The sequence below is a fragment of the Nematolebias whitei genome, chromosome 15 (assembly GCF_014905685.2).
Source record: "Nematolebias whitei isolate Nwh7 chromosome 15, NemWhi1, whole genome shotgun sequence".
Taxonomy (NCBI): domain Eukaryota; kingdom Metazoa; phylum Chordata; class Actinopteri; order Cyprinodontiformes; family Rivulidae; genus Nematolebias; species Nematolebias whitei.
Window position 1 is genome coordinate 29,028,595 of NC_056512.1, and position 14,114 is coordinate 29,042,708.

At 39.8% G+C, this 14,114-nt stretch overlaps 3 protein-coding genes across 3 annotated transcripts in view; all 3 read right to left on the reverse strand.

Annotated features, from left to right (window-relative positions):
- The window catches only part of LOC119421599 (septin-9), a 916,196-nt gene that overhangs the window by 106,120 nt on the left and 795,962 nt on the right, over positions 1-14,114 (reverse strand). The window lies entirely within an intron of this gene.
- LOC119421610 (jupiter microtubule associated homolog 1) lies at positions 53-7,627 on the reverse strand. The gene is made up of 5 exons (XM_037688956.1): positions 7,411-7,627; positions 5,058-5,200; positions 2,169-2,317; positions 1,675-1,705; positions 53-267 (listed from the first exon to the last, which is right to left on the reverse strand). The coding sequence occupies exons 1-5, from the start codon at positions 7,464-7,466 to the stop codon at positions 128-130; spliced, it is 519 nt and encodes a 172-aa protein (XP_037544884.1). The 5' UTR covers positions 7,467-7,627; the 3' UTR covers positions 53-127.
- On the reverse strand, positions 7,978-13,658 carry LOC119421616 (small ubiquitin-related modifier 2). The gene is made up of 4 exons (XM_037688962.1): positions 13,577-13,658; positions 11,553-11,684; positions 10,375-10,446; positions 7,978-8,629 (listed from the first exon to the last, which is right to left on the reverse strand). The coding sequence occupies exons 1-4, from the start codon at positions 13,595-13,597 to the stop codon at positions 8,567-8,569; spliced, it is 288 nt and encodes a 95-aa protein (XP_037544890.1). The 5' UTR covers positions 13,598-13,658; the 3' UTR covers positions 7,978-8,566.

The following is a 14,114-nucleotide window of genomic DNA, read 5'->3' on the forward strand; positions in this document are numbered from 1 at the left end:
GACGGTGAGATGTTGATGAGCAGGAAGAGAGGAGGATGGGGGGGGGGGGGGGGGGTTTGTCTTAAAAAAATTAAATAAAAAAGCGTTTGGGAAAAATAACAAAATCAAAAATAAAAAGAGGGTAGTCTCAACCCAGGATGAGACTGGACTTGCCACCAGGAGGGTTTTTTCGGCCCCCTGCAGCAGCATTGGCACCTCCCGATGGGGCGGGGGCTTGTGACGTCTCCTTCTGCTCCTCCTCCTCTACACCGTCAGGAAATTCTACAACTGAGATAACGACAACAAATCACTCCGGTGTGGCTGAGATGTCACCACATCCGAGCACAGCATCCTAACTTTATCACAGCTGACGCTTTTGTAAATACGTTTTGTTGACGTCTTACACAATTGTTTCCCTACAGTTACCCAAGGAGGGTGCCCCCGCCCTGTCAACAGAACCGAGCGCCCTGCCTACAGACATTTTTACTACACAGCATTTGTACTTTAACGTTCTGTACAATTTGACAACCAGTTTATAAGATCCATCCATCAGGACTAAAAGGTCTAAAATTCATCCCGCTCCAACAACACCATAGTCCAACTAAATTTTCCTTTACATAAACTTTTCTTTAAAATATACGTCTATAAAAGTAACAACTGTATGTCTAACCCTGCTGTTTCACAAAAAGTATGACTTTTCTGTGAAATTATTTTACACAAAACGCTGATGTGAGCTTCAGCTAAAGGAAAGTCCAGTCTCCTCTGAACTTGGACTAAAGTCTGAAGTTTTTGCAGTAAATATCAGATAGAGGAGCTTCTATGCAGAATCAGAGCTAAAGCAACATTAGTGCCTGAAGTGCTGCTGCTTCAACACACTGAAGAAGACTTTTTAAAATAAAATATAAATAAACATGTTCCTATTTTTCTTAAAAATATTTTTACAGGCAGAAGTAGCACACAGCTGGGCAGCAGAAGGAGCAGCAAAACATCTGTGACAACTGTCTTGATTTCAAGTTAATAAGGCTGGGGTCACACAAATCAGGACTGCACAGCTTTGTGAAAGTGGACCCAGATGTTCAGATATGTGCAATCTAACTGCGTGCACAAAAACACTCCTGACGTTTAACGACCGTCTACTGCTGGCTGAACTTCTGGTTGTGAGAAAGGTTTGCTTACAGGAAACATTTAAAGCAGCCATTTTAAAGTCATGGTTTGTTAATAAACAGAAGTTCAGTTTTTGTTATCGTATAAACTTGAAAGTATTAAGTAGAACAAAAAGTGAGCTTCAATACTCCCACTGAGCGATGCAGCAGACGCTCCTATCATTGTTGGAGCCAGCCGCTCTGTCACAAACCCCCACCTGGAGGTTAATAAAAAGCTTTTCATACTAAGCAAAGCCTGCCATTAAAGCACAGCTGCTTGACTCCAGATCACCTCCCTCATCATGACAGGGAAAAGCCACATCAAAGAGAACACGTGTTGTTGACTTTGAAAAGGAGAACACATGTACTGTATGTTTAAAGAAAAAATGCCAGCAGAGACGACTCACAACAATCAGATATTTGCAAACGGTGAAATGACCTGATCTGTTGTAGAACCGTTCACTGAGTCACACTGCTGTTTAAACACAAGTCACAGTGTGGCAGATACTTAAAGCCTTTTATTAAAACAGCTGAAGAGCTCAGGAAGACTCACCATCGTTTGTTTGTTCTTGGCCATCCTCATCCTGAAATGTAACCACGAGACAAGAACATCAGCTTGAAACATTCACTAAAGTGAAAAAAAAACAAGCTAAAAAGCAAAAAATAATCCAGAAACAAACATTATTCAGAAGGGAAATGGTTTTGTGGCATTCAGATACAAGAGTAAGCTTTTGAACCCGTCTTTCGGTTCTTTTCTCCTGCGTTTTCTAATAAATGCTTTTATTTCACTGCATCTTTAATAAAACTGCTCTTTAACTAAACTTTTTTTTTAAGTCGGACAAAGAAAACTCGGTAAAAACCAACACTCCCTGGGGATTATAAAGATTAGTGAATATTCTAAAAAAAAATACCTGGATTAGTTTCAAATAGATGAACTGAATTTTCCACAGAACTGTCTGGAAATACACTTAATCTTTGACTGTGTGCTTTTTAGGCTTAACCAGGCTGCAGCTCTGTTATGGAAACAATAAATCAGATGTCAGGTACCTCTCGTCTCTGGTTCCAGATCATGGCGGCCCCAGAGTTGTGGATGGTGGTCAGTTCGGGCTGAGGGTTCTTGGGAAAAAGGAGAGGCTGCTGGCACCTCCTCAGTGGGGCTGACGGCTCCCCACACAGAGTTCCTGCGGCTGCACCAGCTGGATGATTAAAAAAAAAAAACGCTTTAAAAGCACGCAGACATTATTCATTTACAATAACAGACACTTTTTCTTTTATTGAAGAGAAAAAAAGAGGGTAAGTGTTCACAGTGATATGATACAGGAAGCACTGATGACAAAACATGAATAAGACTTCAGTGCAGCCGACATACTGCATGAACACTAATCCACTAAGTGACAAAGAGAAAACCAGACCTCTCTGAGTCATGAGGCAACCACGTTCACAAAAAGACTGATCTACTCAGATTTGACAAAACATCAGCTTTATGAGGCCACCAAACTGAAATAATGCATGCCAAAAACACTGGGAACCAAAAGGAAACATCACAAAATCCGCTTGAGCGGCTGCAACAGACCCAAAAAACGTGGTGGAACACTTCCAGTCAGACGGCCCGACTGCCAAAACTCAAAAACCCTGCAGCGCCTGAAATCTCCTTCAGCAGGACGAGCATTAAAATCCTGCACTGGCCAGCTACGAGGAGGAGACGGGCTAAGCTTACTCAAAGCCACATAAGGTAACCAAGGGTCGTGGAGGTGATGAGAAGTCTACATCGTGTAGGGAAACAACGGCAGCTGAAGTCGCAGAGAAGACGCCGCTGTCGGTAATGGAGGGACGTGATTCAGCTCCGAGTGGATCCCTCAACAAGAGCTCCCTTCATTATCGGCTCGATATTTCTGAGTCTAATCAGTTTACTGCCCGCTGAACGACAAATATGAGCGCAGAGGGGATTAAACCAGATTGATGGACCACATAGAGATGCTTCATGTTATCATCAGCACGAAACATAGCCTTCTACTTAACTTTATGGATCTCATGGGTCCAAGGCATAGATGTCTGACAGCAGCGAGACAGGAAAAGCATTTGTTTGGCTGCTGGTAGTTATAGCTTCCTCTCCTGTTAGAAAGTGCTCATCATGTGGCCAGAAGCTAAGGGCTCTTAGACACACCAATAAAACCCTGAACAACTTACCAAAGAGTCTGACTGAATATAAATATGCTTTTGGATCCGATTAAAAATGTTACCAGTACATTTGCACAATCAAAAGCCAACCTTTCTCTGGATTTTTTTTTTTTAATCTAGCCAATAATGCCAAGTTATAATTTGTACGTTATCGTTAACAATTATCCTTAGCAAGCGCAAAACATTTGGCAAAAGTAGTGTTTTATTTCTCTGTTAAAAATATTTTTCTGCCTCAACAAACATTGTAATGTTTGCTGCTTTTCCCTAACCAACATTTTAAAAAAGTGACGTTACATGTGAAGTCTTTAGGTTTACACATCACATGTGGGTATTTTGTCATTGCATCTGTTTATGTAAAAGGAATGGGTAACAACTGCGGGTGTTATTGACATCTTGAAGTGGCATCTCGAGTTCTAGTGGAAAAATTTAACCACCACTCTGTGTGACTTCAAAATAAATGTTGAGGGGAGATTCTGCCAATGTCTTACAGATGTTATTACTTTTTTCTACACCCAGTTTAGAGACATGGGAACCATTTTGAGGAAATTGAGCAAATTTACTTACAAACGCTAAATTATTTAATTCAAGGATAAAATGTACTTGTGTTATAACACTTAAGTAGTAGACCAAGTGCAACATGCTTCCAGGTTGTTTAAGACATTCTGTGCAAATATAATACATTTTGGCTAACTTATAAGGAATCTAAACAGCGCTGCTTGGCAGAGAAACGGAAGTTCACACAAAGGCCTTACAGAGAGCACAACCCTCGTAAACCAAGACATAGACTGTGATAATTCAACTATAAAATAACATTCCTGTTCAGTTGTGTAAACTAAAGTGGGCCAAGTCTGAGAATCTTCTCCAAACTTGACACAGCACCAAGGGAAACAATGTGAGCAGGAAAGGGCTTTTACTGCAATCAGCTGATGGCTAATGCAACAATTTTAGGTCAAATTCTTGTTTGTGAACACACCCAGAAAAATTTTGATGCACCATGCAATTTTTCTACAACGTGGTCAGTGTGAAAACTTGCTTTTTGGAATCTCACAAACCTGAATCTTCAACTTTTTGCACTTCATTTATTATTAAAACAATGATCTGAATAATAAAATATTCACTCCATAATCACAAACAATGAAAACAAACTGGTCTAACAAGAAGCAACGTTGGGCTGAAACTTTCCTTGGTTTAGTACAAACATTCTGGGAGGCAGTAATGTCAAATCACATTTAAGCCAGCGCGGTTGTAAATTTGCAGTGACCTTGAAATCTCAGAGCCCTTTGCCTTTTTTTTTTTTAACCCCCTTTCACAGCTGCATTTGCTCCTCTCTCCATGTCCAAGGCTGTGCATTTCACCAAGTCATTCATTTTTCCACAACCTATTCTTTCCATTGAAGTCTGATCTTCTATCACTATTTAACAAAGGCTAGTTTCAAATTACCCTTAGCCTTGCACTTCAGGGCATTTGTGGCTGTTATACATGTGGGAAACCCAGTCAGACAACCGAAATGAGAAACCCTAAATAACCCTCCAGTTTGTATCTTTTCCACACTCAAGTTAGAGGAATTAATTGCTTGATCCTTTCTGCTTACTTAAGGCTGCTGAGAGTTCTGTCTACCTTTGCAAGATTCAGCTTGCTCTGCATAGATGTCTCCCTGATTCAAATCGAAGTTGTAAATGTAGCCCTGAAAGGTTTAGATTCATGCGGCTTTGATTTGCTACATGCAAAATTAACAAGAGGCATGTCAGAGGAAGTTACCTGGTGGATTGTTCCTCCGATGAGCATGAGGGTCGTCAGGCTCTGCGAAGATGCTAGAGGCCATTTTGTTCTTGCGCTGGGGGGTTGTGTTGTCATCTGCACCAAGAGAGAAGTTGGAGTCCCCACCTGGCGGTCGTAGAACCCTTAAGAGAAAGAGAGAGGGAAAAAATAATTATTGTACTTGCTTAGTAACAACAAAATAATCAATAGTCGAATGAAACATAAAAATGTCCCCTAAATATTTGAAGGTTTCCCCCCTGCTCCACCCCAACCCTTTCATACCAAATGCCAATAGGTGCACCAGCACAGCCTCCACTGTCTAAGCTTCGCCTGTCAGTCCATCAGACAGACAGTCGCAATCTCTGCCCTGCAGCTGACTCCAGTCGCCTGTAATCACAGAGTTAGCAAGCTAGCTGCAGCCTCTATTCAGCAGAGATTCCTTTGCAGTGACACATGAAGGGGCCAGTGTGCGATTCTGGAATCAATACTGTGCTTTTGGTAAATGAATAACTCAAGATGTGATGCTTCATTTGAGTCCAATTTCATACTGAAAGGTCTGAAACCTATAGATAAAATAGAGCAGTGTTTTGGAACAATATAAAACGCATATATGCAGATGAGCGCATGAAAGAAAGCTACTTTCTAGCATCCTGATACATGCTACTTTCTAGCAGTTTATCCTTCTACCAGAAGTTTTATACAAATACCAAAAGGGAAATACTTCTAGCTTGCTGTTCTGAAGGACAGTTGGGAGGTAGATGGCAGAGCCCAGTGTGCTTTCAAAGCCCCTCCCTCTTTAGTTCCAGAAAACTCCCCTTTCAGAGTCCCCGAAGCCATCAGCTGACACACCAAGCAGCTGTTCCAATGGCCAGGGGCAGATGGGAGTCCAACAGCCAGATCTCCCCAAAATACTTCAAATAAACAACTAAAGTCACAGCAGCACAGCTCAGACTGCACCAGCATGATTTCATCCTGCAGGTTTCCATGTCCACCACAGAGCAGTGACAGTAATGCCTTAACCAGACTGTACCTTATCCAGGCCAGAGGAAGGATGAGCTCATGGTTTCCACATGGTCTATGATGGGGAACAGATTTTAGCAGATCTTAGTCTAAAATGAAACTGTAAATGACATTAAACAACAAAGTCCATGCTCAATAATCCAGGTATACAATCCAACATTTTTCAGTCAGGTCATCTGGACAGTTTCTTTTTCTCTGATGAAACCTTCTGGATCGAAGGCGAAACGTTTCAGCACAAAAAAAAGAAACTGTCCAGATGACCTGACTGAAAAATGTTGTAAATGACATTAAAAGAAAAATAGTACAAATATTTGGGAGCATGGGGGCCATCTTACAAGTAGGTAGGGCAGAGATGCAGCAACTCAACAGCCAAAAATGAGCACTGGTATGTCTGATAAGACAGGAGCCGACATGTTTAGCCTTATCTTGATACATTTGCTGCTTTGGGGGATCTCTTTGTTCAGACAGCAGCAGAAATGACCAGCAGCTGGGGAAAGGGGGCTTTAAGAACCAAAAGCAAAAAGCTAAGAAAAGATTTGCAAGCTTACAGGCCCCCACCCAAGCCCCTGCCATCGACCTCCAACTGGGTAATGACTGACCGACATTAAACAGGCTCACAGTAAAATCTGGCAAAATTGGATTTCCCAAAAATCTATTAAATCTGACAAACTTGGAGTCATGCAGGGGCAGATATTATAATATAAACCTACTCTTTCTACTGCAGATACAACTGCACCCAGGTATTCATCATTTCACAGGAAGGAAAGCACTGCATGCCCGGAGGATGCGTTTCAATAAGCAAATATAATAAATCTGCACTAAAATATAGGTTTACTAACCGTCATTACAGATTGTATCATAGATAATGCTCAAGTCTAGTCTTTCCTCTAATCAGTCTTCTATTAAACATTTTACACAAAATGCAGTCAGAAACAGTTCAATGGAAAACACCCAGCCTGTAACTTTAACCACGAGATAAGTTATTTTGTGGTCAAACTTTAAGAGGCATTAAGGGTTGTCCGTTTTTATAACATTAAAAAAAGGAGAAAAAAAAACTAATTTTGCTCAACTCGACGCCGCTTGACAAGCTAACCTAACTTAATGTAGCTAACGGGTGTGGAGCCTCCGAGACTCAATAAGATTAACTCAATTAGAGAGACACTGACAGTTTTTAGCTCAGTCCAGATATACCGCATGTACACCTCCAGCAGACTACATTAGACTGTCTTTCAACACAACCAGAAAAAAGAGGCGTTTGCTAGCTTAAAAACGCTTCCCCGCATCCTACTTCTTTTGTTCCTCCATGAAAGCTTCTCAAGCTGCCCTCATTTACCTGGAACTGCTTTTAGTACCAGGGTCTATGCCTTGAAAGTTGGTCGTCGTTGTCATCTTTTGGGAGGTATTTGAATTGTCTTGACGGTGGCGAAGAGTTGAGCTAATTAAGAGAGAGGGGGGGGGAAAGAAATGCAACTCCTATCTAGCTAGCGGAGAAAAGACGGGATATCGACTCCACCCGAAACAGAAAAAACATAACGAATACCAGATCCGTTGGTTCTGCGGTGCCAGCACGAGACCCGGCCCACCAGCAATTGGGCGGCTCTGATTGGTCAGGATAGTACAGAGCTTCGCTCTGATTGGTCAGGGCAGCACAACGTCGCTCTCTGATTGGTCAATACCTCATCGGTCAAATCTCTTGTTGGTGGCAGTGACCAGACAACCCACATCCCTGAGGCCATATTCTGCTGGCCTATTAACATTGATTACAGCAATCATTAAAACATGATAAAATATCACTTAAATTATTATGTGAATTTAAAAAAATATAAGAAATTTCTGAAAAAATAATTAATTCCAACGATAATAATAAATCAAAAATAATAAAAACAAGAACAAGTGAATATTTGGGAAAAAAAAGACAACTTTATTTTAACAGGCATTTTAATAGACAATACAGATGTGTATTTAACTGAAACATCCCTTTAGGGTTCCCAAAATTTGAAGTGAACAAGTAAAACGATTATTCTAAACATCCAGTACAATATAAAAAAGTATATAAAATGAAATATTTATTTTAGATAACAGGGATTAAATGGTAACCTAGCTGTGTCCTCAAAGCAGGTGAACTGCTCACAATGTGAGAGCCAGTTCCAAAACTGTCTATCTTGAATACAGACTTGATGAATAATTACCAAGCTTATTATTTGAAAAACAGAGTCTTGTCAATTCTTTTCACCTGCATCTTCAGAACAACCCTTCGAACTGGGATGGAAGCTCCTACGCAGCTACCACAATACAGCATGAAAGTCATAATACAAGGCTGTATGGATGTAGTTTATGCACAAAGACAGAAAAGTAACAGGGGCGTGGATGGAAAATATTATACAGCATCTTCGGTGTGGAATTCTGCTGAGACAGTTGGACGAGTTGAAATCGACCAGCCGCTGGGTGCCACCGGCTGGTGAAGTAAATGGCGGCAAGGTGTGGTGGTTTTAAATCAGGCCCCCTGTCTGTTGCTGAAACACGTCAATTGTATCCTCATCTTCCATTTCCAACTGTATGTGACAGGACGAGAGCAAAAGTCAGATGTCAGGATGTTGCATTTATGCGTCATGTGGCCTGTGGGTGACACTGTGCTTCAAACAAAATGCATCTTTTTGGTTTGCGGACAACAAAAAGGCAATGCTGCCTTCAAAACAGCACACTGCATTTGTAATGATAGGCTTGCCTAGCTCTGAAAAAAAAATACAATAACAGGTTGTGACCATTTCAACGTAAAACCGCAGCGAGTGTAACTGGCATCTGTCTGGGGAGACATTCAGCTCCAACGCACCAATTAAGATTAAGTTTCATGCATTCCTGCAGCCTGAAGCACTACAAGCTCTGAAAGTCTGCACAGTGACCTGCCCAAAGACATGACACACGACAGGACTCACCCCCGAGACATTGCATTGTCTCACAACTGCAGTTTATTAACACTCAAGAGACCGTGGTTAATTTGTTTTATTGCTTGTGCAATTTAATTACCTTCATACATTGATCACAGTAATTAGTTTACACATTCAACTCGTCATTTTAAAGAGCAAAAGTTTCCTGTAAATGTACAATACAATCTGCATGAGAGATACATTTGATGCTATGATTTTATTCAGAGTAAATAAAAAGCAGCATATCAGCTAGACTATTTTGCTACCGACAAGATACATACCTTACTTTATGTACAATATATGGCAAATAGTATGCATTTACAGTATATATTGTAGCACATATTTAACATAGCTCTGTCACAAATGGTTTTAATGAACTAAAAATATACCTGTGCACCTTTTCTATGTTAAAAACAGCAAAGCACTCTGTGTGTTGGAGCATTTTTTTATTCAAATTGTATATTTTAGAAAATGAAGTAGGAAACAAAGTCTGGAAACACACTTATTCATATACTTTTTTTTTTCAGTACTTAATCAGACCTGGAAAATGCTAAAAACAAATTCCAGCCTTTTAGAACTATAAGAATTAAATGCTCTGCCCAGAAAAGAAAGAGCACTTCAGTTCATGTCTTACTAGTTCAACATAATATGAATACCTGCATAATGCGAAATGTTGGAAAAATGTTTCGGGCTTGTATAGCACGAAATCCAAAACCGGTTTCTAAACTAGTTTTACGTGATGAAAATGGAACGAGACCCTTAACTGTTTAGAATACGTTCAATGTTTTTGGACTATCTAAATATGATCAACGATATACAGGATCCATGACTCTATTAATATCAGTGTCTAAAATATAAATAAAGCAAAACCACGCCACTAAACCAAAAATACTCTGACGCTTTGAGGCAAACGCACTCCTCTGCTCTTCATTTTTCTGTCTCACTAACACGTGGAGCGAAACTGGCGCATTAGTTACACACGAGTGTTAGTTTATTTTCATAATAATAATTATTTTTAAATACTGGGTAACTTGGCTTGCAGTTGGAAAGTTATAGCATTGTTTTACACCTAAGGCGCATTTGTGGTTTTAAAACAAATGCATGTAATTTTTCACGATTAATGCTGCTCAACTGAGAAGTCAATCAGCCTCACAGTTGCAAAAAGCTTTGCAATTCAGAAACCATGTGTAGTTTTGTTATACGCATTTAATTTTGTCTGGGTGCTCTGGTTTGTGATTTGAAATCCTCATATTTGCTCCAACTTTACACAAAGTGAAAGCAGCAGATGCTCTGTAAGTTCTATACTGTATCCTTTGTTCAATAAAATGTATGGGTTGGCGCTGCTAGTCATTTTTGATCAGCTCCAGTCTTACCTGTGCAGGTGTGTCCGTCTCATTTATAGGTTGCCCATCGAATCTGAACCTGATTTGCCTCATTGACAGTCCCTGGAAAAGCATAAAAACATGTTATTTATGTGACAAGTTCACTTTAGTAAACCCTCTTTTAACCCCAGTCCCTTCTAGACAAGCGATACATGACAATAATGGGCAAAGTGGTCACATTTGATGACATGTTACATTAATTCAACATACATAAGTGATGCAAATAGCTGAAGAGTTTAATTACATTACAGTTTAGATAAAAGAAGGCATTAATGGTGTGCTGTAACTTTTAGGTGCAGATTGAAAGAAAAGTAGGTGTTGGGGAAAAACAAGTGCAAAGTCAGAAACTACCGCATGTTGAATAGGACATGGTATAACCACCATATAAATATAAATAAAATAGTTCCTACATAGAAGGTTTGAAATAAATCATACAGTTCTTATTGCATTTAAACAGGACAGTGGTCAAAACCCCTCTCAGAAAAAAAGAAGCCATGATCATGATGGATATTTGCAATAATCGTCTAGCTTCTATTTCACAGTGAAATAAGACGTAAAGTTGCAGATGAAAACCTTCACTTGAAAGTACCTGTGTGGCGTCAAAATAATTCAGTCAACATGGCTCGTTTGCTACTAAAACTAGATTAGCATGTGCAGAATTTAAAATAATCCTCATGAAACGTAACACAGTTCCAAAAATTATCTCCACGTGTTGATAAAATTGCAACAACTCACAAACACAGCTTTTGCTAACCCTTATCTGCAGGGAACTGATGATCTTGGCGGTCTCTTAAACACTGAAGACTTTATCTATACAAAAATATTCAGCTCCAAAGTCTGAGCAACAAATGTTTGTTTTGATGAGCAGGTAATAGCCCAGGTGAAATTACTAATAACTTTTACTGACAGTTCTAATTATCAAATGTTGGCAAAGAATAGATGTTTTGAAAATGTGGCAATGTTAATTAGTTTCACGTGAGTGTTTTTGACAAGTTGTGGGTGTGAACTTAATGCATGAAGGGAAAAAACACAAAAGAAAAAGTTTTGTTGATACCACTTTAACACTGCTCAGAAAAAAAGGTGCATAGAATAAGAACAAATCAAGTGACTGAATGTGAGAAAGGAAATGCTTCTGGGGTACTTGTGCACTGATATAAGGTCGTGCCCACCTGTCTCTCGCAGTACGCCTTCATGAGTTTGATAAGCGGTGTGTGCCTTTTGATCTTGAACTGCACGACAGACCCATCCTGACCCGCTACCTTCAAATTTATGTGTTCATTGTTTTCTGTCTTGACTCCCTCCTGAGTAAAAAAAACAAGAAAACAAACAAGAAAACAAACAGAATCAAGAGATGGATTTCTGATTTTTTTTGTTAACAGAGTAACAAATGATCTTGAAAGCAAATATATAATTTTAAAAGACCCCAAAACATTTTTTTTAATTACAAAGAGTAGCACAATTATCTGTTATAATAAATAAAATTGCTCAAGTAAAGCAAAAATCTATTCGAAGCTTGCGATTATACAGTGCCTTGAAAAAGTATTCCCCTTATCTTTCTTCATGTTGGCCAAACTAACCGTAAACTTTAAAGCGATTTAGTGAAATTTTATTTGATACACCAATATAAAAAGAGAGCACAATTGTGAAGTAAAAACTTTAGTTTTCAGATTCTTATTTTTGCAAGTAAAAATCTGAAACGTGTGGCGTGCATTTGAATTTAGCCCCTTAGAGGCACTCTTCCATAGTACTGGTATGTTTCCAGCTTTGCACATCTAGAAACTGCCATTTTTGCCCATTCTTTTGGAAAAATATCTCAAGCTCAGTCAAACTGGATGAAGTGTCTGAAGCACTGAAGCATTGTCTTACCACAGATTCTCAAATGGATTTAGGTCTGGACTTTGACAGGGCCTAACAAACAAATATGTTTTGATCTAACCTATCCCGCTGTAGCTCAGGCTGCATGTTTCGGGTCATCATCCTGCTGAAAGGAGAACATCCACCACAGTCTTTTGCATCCTTTAACAGGTTTTCTTCCAGGGATTGCCTTATATTTAGCTACATACATCTTCACATCAACTCTGACCGGTTTCTCTGTCCCCGCCGAAAAAAAATTATGCCCACAGCATGATGCTCCCACCACCATGTTTCACTGTGACGCTGGTATTTTCAGGCTGAAGCGTAGCAGTGTGGCGTTTGCTCCCACACGAGTTTTGCTGTTATACAAATCATAAAAAAAGTACATAAAAGTGATTGTGTAAGAAATATACATAGACAAAATGCCTAAAATGCTTGTAAAATAAATAATAGTATTAATACTGGTCCACAGTGATTGTGGTTTATAACATGGTGATACTATATTACTTACAGTAATAATAATAATATCAATATAAAGGAAAATTACGGTTAGATTAAAGGTTGAGTATTATTTACTGTGTAATACGTTGTTTGCACACATTGTAGTAGCTGTGTTTGCAGTTGTGCCAGACTTTTTCCATTTCCGGATGATGACCCGAACAGTGCTCCATGACACGTTTAAAGCTTTGGATATCGTTTCATAACATAACCCTGCTTTAAATTTCTCAACAACTTTATCCCTGACCTGTCTGGTGTGTTCCTTTGTCTTCATGATGCTGCTTGATCGCCTAATGTTATGTAAACTTTTAAGGCCTTTGGAAAACAGCTGGTTAAATGACACATTATTTACCAACTGGATGACTTCTGACTGCATTTTTATAATAATATCACAAAGTGTGGACAAAGTTCAAAAGATATAAAAAGCAAGAAGTAAATAGATTAAAACAAACCATGTGATTCTTCTGGTCTGTACAATGCATGTGTTAAAACAAAGATCTTCTCTGGTGCATCCTAAACTTTTAACCAGAAAAAGTGATCATCAAATAGATGTTCTGCTTCTTTAAACATCTCCCCTCAGAAACACACTGACATGAACCATGAACTGAGGTCGACACCAGCTGGTCTGTGATCAGGACAGAAAAAAGAAAAAAAAAAAACTGCGCGCGTGCGGATGCGCGTTCACAAACCTTCCGGTTTATCAAAGTAGCTGATAGTTGAATTGTATCACGCAACTTTTAAAAACGCCAGAACGCATAAAGCAGAGCTGTGTATGTCTTCTTTGAGATCCTCTGTCACGGAGCCGGTCAAACATCCCAGTATACACAATGGAGGCACTCACCTTTGGTTTTTCATCAGCCATGGTCACTCTTTTGGCGCTTCTCTACGCTGCCACACAAAGACTACGAGTGCGCGCACGTACTCGTGCCATTTTAAATATTTTGGCAAACGTGCGCGGCCCTGTATCGGTGCGCGTCCACCCACCCAGCTGTTCATTGGCTACGAGCGGTCACGAGGTTTGAAGCGCGGTCTGGGCATGGGCGGGAGAATCCCGCATGCGCGTTACTGAGGCATTCAACTCCACATGCACGCGCGCAGCGTTGTTTTCGCTTTGTCTTCTGGTTTATTCGCGCACACAGATCAAAATACGCGGTTCATTACTCAGTTGACCACACATTTGTGTTGCACATTTCAGTCGGCGTCATCATGCAGTGACAACCGATCTGGGAAAGCAAAAGAGGAGCATGGTTGTTCTGGTTCGAACGTTGTGTCCCAGTGGCCATCTTGTTTTCACTGAAGACAGACTCCAAGTCATTTATCAATGTGATTTAATGGTAAAACTCATACGCGCTCAGATTGGTCCGATTTAAGTGAGCATA